This window comes from Abrus precatorius, unplaced genomic scaffold (genome assembly GCF_003935025.1).
Source record: "Abrus precatorius isolate BTA unplaced genomic scaffold, Abrus_2018 Scaffold8, whole genome shotgun sequence".
Lineage (NCBI taxonomy): Eukaryota > Viridiplantae > Streptophyta > Magnoliopsida > Fabales > Fabaceae > Abrus > Abrus precatorius.
In genome coordinates, this window is record NW_020874428.1 from 33,066,903 (window position 1) to 33,070,989 (window position 4,087).

Consider the following 4,087-nt stretch of genomic DNA (forward strand, 5'->3'; position numbering starts at 1 on the left):
GCCTTTCACATAAACGGCAAGTAGATACTAACATAAATGAAATGAAAGGGATCACAAAAGGATTTCTTTCCCATTATGCTCATAAAATCATGTCAGTATATATTAACAAGGACAAAAGGCTAAAAGCGAAAACGAAAAATAAAAAAAAGAGAAAGAAAGAAAACGGAAAAGGAAATTCATGGAAGACTAAACAAAGGAACTTTGAGTTAGTACAGTGTCAGCTAGCTAGCTACGTTGTGATGAATTATGACTGTCAGTCCAACTCATTCATATGCTAAAGACTAGTCCTTCCTTGCTGCCTTGCATTGCATGCTAAAATGCCATCACCACTGTCCTTCCCCTTTCATCATTATATGCACAGATTCTCATCCCACCTCGTGCATGAGCTCATTCCATGCCAAATATTGGAGTTTGAAAGAGACTGGGTTTTGCATGGGTTTGGAATGTGTGCAGGGTAGGTCCAATCCAGTTTCCATAACCAGAACCACTCTCATAACTACTATTACTATTTAAAGAAAATATGGGCGTGGCGAATGGGATTGAACAGCTTGAAGAAGTAGAAGGAGAACCACTGTTTCCACCTCCACAACCACCACTTTGTTGCTGAACATAGATTCCTCCACTGAAAAACGCGGCATTGTTATCATTGCTTGTGTTTGAGGGACAAGTGGAGAAGTCCATGTGGAAGGGTGTGGTACTAGCAGTGGCATTGTTGGAAGATGGAAAAGAGGTTGTTGTAGTAACATTAGTAGTGTTCCTAACGCCACTATTTTCAAGGGAAGGGTTATGATACCCCAAGATGGACCAGTAATCTGAAGGGTCTTGCTTTATGGGTATGGCAAAGCTTAAAGTAGAGCTCGAAGGTTGATGTGATGCAAAGGTTACGGATGAAGCTGATGATGGATCTCGTTCATCTGATCGGCTTGCATCGTGGCTTTTGCTCTCAGATAGACAATCTGCTGAATTCTTGTTCTTGCTAGATAGACCCCCAATGGGAAGTGTGCTATTTGCAATGCTCTTTACATCATAACGACTCATGTCAAAGTTTGTGACAGCATTTAGTCCCCGAAATTTGATAGCTGCAATGTCATAGGCTTCTGCAGCTTCTTCTTGAGTGCCTAATTTTTAAGTAACGAAGAATGCCCAAGTTAATAATGAATAAATTGCTACAATTGTCAAGTCAGAAACTATTATAACAAACAAATAAAAAAAATATATAAGCACATGGGTTAGTGGTAAGGGGTTTGGTTAGATTGCGAGAGATCGAAGTTCAAACCTCATTGTCGCCCATTAAAAAATAAAGGGGTCATCATCTATAGATTATATTTTGTATTTTGTAAATAAAAAATTAGCAACTTATTTCCTTTTGAAGAAAGCACATGTATGGAGGGGATAGAAAGCAACAAAAAACACAATAATTGATGTCAACATATGGAAGATATGCGATGACTCACTGAAAGTGCCAAGGTAAAGGTCTTTGTTTCCGGCAACTCTGCCTATTCTCGCCTGCCATCGGCCATGCTGGTGGTGCCTGAAACCAAGATATTAAAACACCAAATATTATTTATTTATTCATTCAGAATCCAAGATATACGCTAACGACCAAAAGGAACGAAAATGAGGCCACAAAACGTTAAAACTTAAAAAGTACAACTCCACAAGATAGACATATACCTCGTCACTCCTCTGTAAATTGAGGCCCCTCTAGAAAAACCACTGCTCTTCCTATAACATGGAGTAAGGTAAACAAATTAAACATGCCCATGATAATTCCTGTAACCATAAAAAAATAGCTCGTACTATATTTTACCTTCGTAGAGAAGCAACAAACTCTTGCCTGGTCATATTCTTCATCTCCTCCAGTTCCTTCTCATAGTTGGAAATCTGCGAAATGCAAACAAATAAAATATGGAAATATAGATCATCAACTTGGAGTGTCGAAAAAGACTACGAGATGAGAGTTGCATGTAATAAAAACAAAAATAACCCATTTACTGAAAATGAAAGGAATATCCTTCTACTACTCACAGGAAAGTTGGTGGTGGTGGTTGGACCCCAGTACTTGAGAGCTGCGAGATCGTAAGCTCTAGCTGCCTTCTCTTCCTTGTCATAACCACCTATAAAGAAGAAACAAAAGAGTCATTTTTGAGCAAAATGATTATTATTATTACCCATGAGAAGAATCTGAATCTACGAAACCCGCAATCAAATTCATGATCATAAATGAACAGGAGAAGGAGGAATAGAATATAAATGCTTTGTGAAACAGAATGATGAGGTCAATGTCTACAGCAAACTATGCTATGGTATTTGCAAAGTAAAGAAACAAACTCACCCAAGTAAACTGAAACCACATAATGAGCAAAAAATCCCATGGGTCAGCAATCATTCGCCAGGTACAAAGGCCACGCAAAGAAACAAAAGAAAGCACGGTCAGAATCTTCAGCAACAACATTCACTCACATAACATAACACAAAATAATAATAATAATGAATAAACAAGCGCACGCACTGTTGCACTATATCATCCTAGAACCTAGATAGACACGACACTACACAAACACACTCTGCTAGCAAACTAGCAAGACTCCAAAAAATATCTACAGCAATATAATGCTTATATGCTTGCAGAGTAATCTGAACCATTGAGAAGGGTTCGCATTGGGATTTGAAATAGTGAGCCACATTCTTTTACTCCCATTTATTCCGGTCACATTTAGTGGACCGTTCCCACTCTGTATAGTTCAGTCCCAGATCTCGTGGACCCCGTTCCTCCCCGGCGCATGTTAGATACCACCACTCTTTCACAACAAAAATATTCATTCATTCAAATTTAAGAAAAACAAACGAGAGAGAAAAAACAATAACTAAAATTAGCATGTATTAATAATAATATTTTTACCTTGTCTACCTTTCCTACTTTGTCCTTCCCTTCTACAACTATTATCCCAAAGATGAGCCTCATATCTCCCGGTCCATCTATGTCTGAAAATTAAAAAAAAAACATTAAATAAATAAATAATAATGATGATAATAATGAAAAGATGAAAACGAATAATAACAATAATAATATACCGTGTGACGCCGCGGTAGATGGACGTGCGTTGGCCGAAGGTGTCGACGGTTTTCTTTGGGGAGGGCTTTCGAGGTTCGGTGGCGGCGAAGCCGCGTGGGAAGCAAGCGGCTATTGTTGTCTTCATCTCCGAATCGTATATGTTGTTGTCGGTGGGGAACTGTGGAAGGTTTGGGGGTGCACACGTGGAGGTGGTTGTTGCGGCAGAACCGCCCAGAAAATCCTCGAACTTTGGTCCACCAGTGAATATGGAGAGGTTGATTGTTCCTCTGGCGGTGCCATCGGTTGCCTCCGGCGATGCGTCCACGGTGGTGCTGCCTGGAATATATATACATAAATAATATTTTTAGGAGATTATTTTAGTGAGAGAAAATAAATAAAGCAATAGAATATATATTAAGAAGAGAGAGAGGAACCTGTGAGAGTAAGAGATGGATAAGTGAAGGAGTTGAAAAGAGAGAGGTGAGAGGAAGAGTGTGAAGAGGGAGGATTGGGAAAGTGATTGGAAAGAGAGAAAGCGAGGGAGTTGTTGTTGTTGTTTGGCGGTGATGAGGAGGAAGAGTCCATGGTGTGTGTGTGTTTTATGTGTCGTGGATCAACGTGAAAAGAGAGATTATGGAGTTGAACTTCAGTTGGGTTCTTTGGAAACTGCGATCTTATAGAATCTATTTGAGAGAAAGAGAGAGAGAGGTTGAAGAAGGAGAGGGAGGGATTATGACACAAATATAGAGGTGGTCTAAGAGAGAGAAACTCAACTCAGCTGCTGCTTAGGGTTGCACCAAAAACGAGGTTCTTTCTCTTAGGATGGCTGTAAATATCCCACACAACAATGACATTTCTATGCTATAACTTTCAACCTTTTTTATTCTCGTTTTATATTTACTTGTTATAGAAAAAGAAAGAGAGAAAGAAAAATGAGATACAGAAATATGATAAAATAATTATTTTTCTTTTTTATTGCAAAGGATAGTATAAAATATGAATTTAAGTGTATAAATAAATATAATTTTTGTT

At 38.6% G+C, this 4,087-nt stretch overlaps 1 protein-coding gene across 1 annotated transcript; it reads right to left on the reverse strand.

The window, feature by feature from the left end:
- Positions 1–300: 300 nt before the first annotated feature.
- Positions 301–3,640, reverse strand: LOC113847106 (AP2-like ethylene-responsive transcription factor AIL5). The gene is made up of 9 exons (XM_027475980.1): positions 3,490–3,640; positions 3,076–3,391; positions 2,903–2,985; positions 2,336–2,344; positions 2,029–2,117; positions 1,811–1,884; positions 1,675–1,725; positions 1,455–1,531; positions 301–1,118 (listed from the first exon to the last, which is right to left on the reverse strand). The coding sequence occupies exons 1-9, from the start codon at positions 3,638–3,640 to the stop codon at positions 388–390; spliced, it is 1,581 nt and encodes a 526-aa protein (XP_027331781.1). The 3' UTR covers positions 301–387.
- Positions 3,641–4,087: the final 447 nt, after the last annotated feature.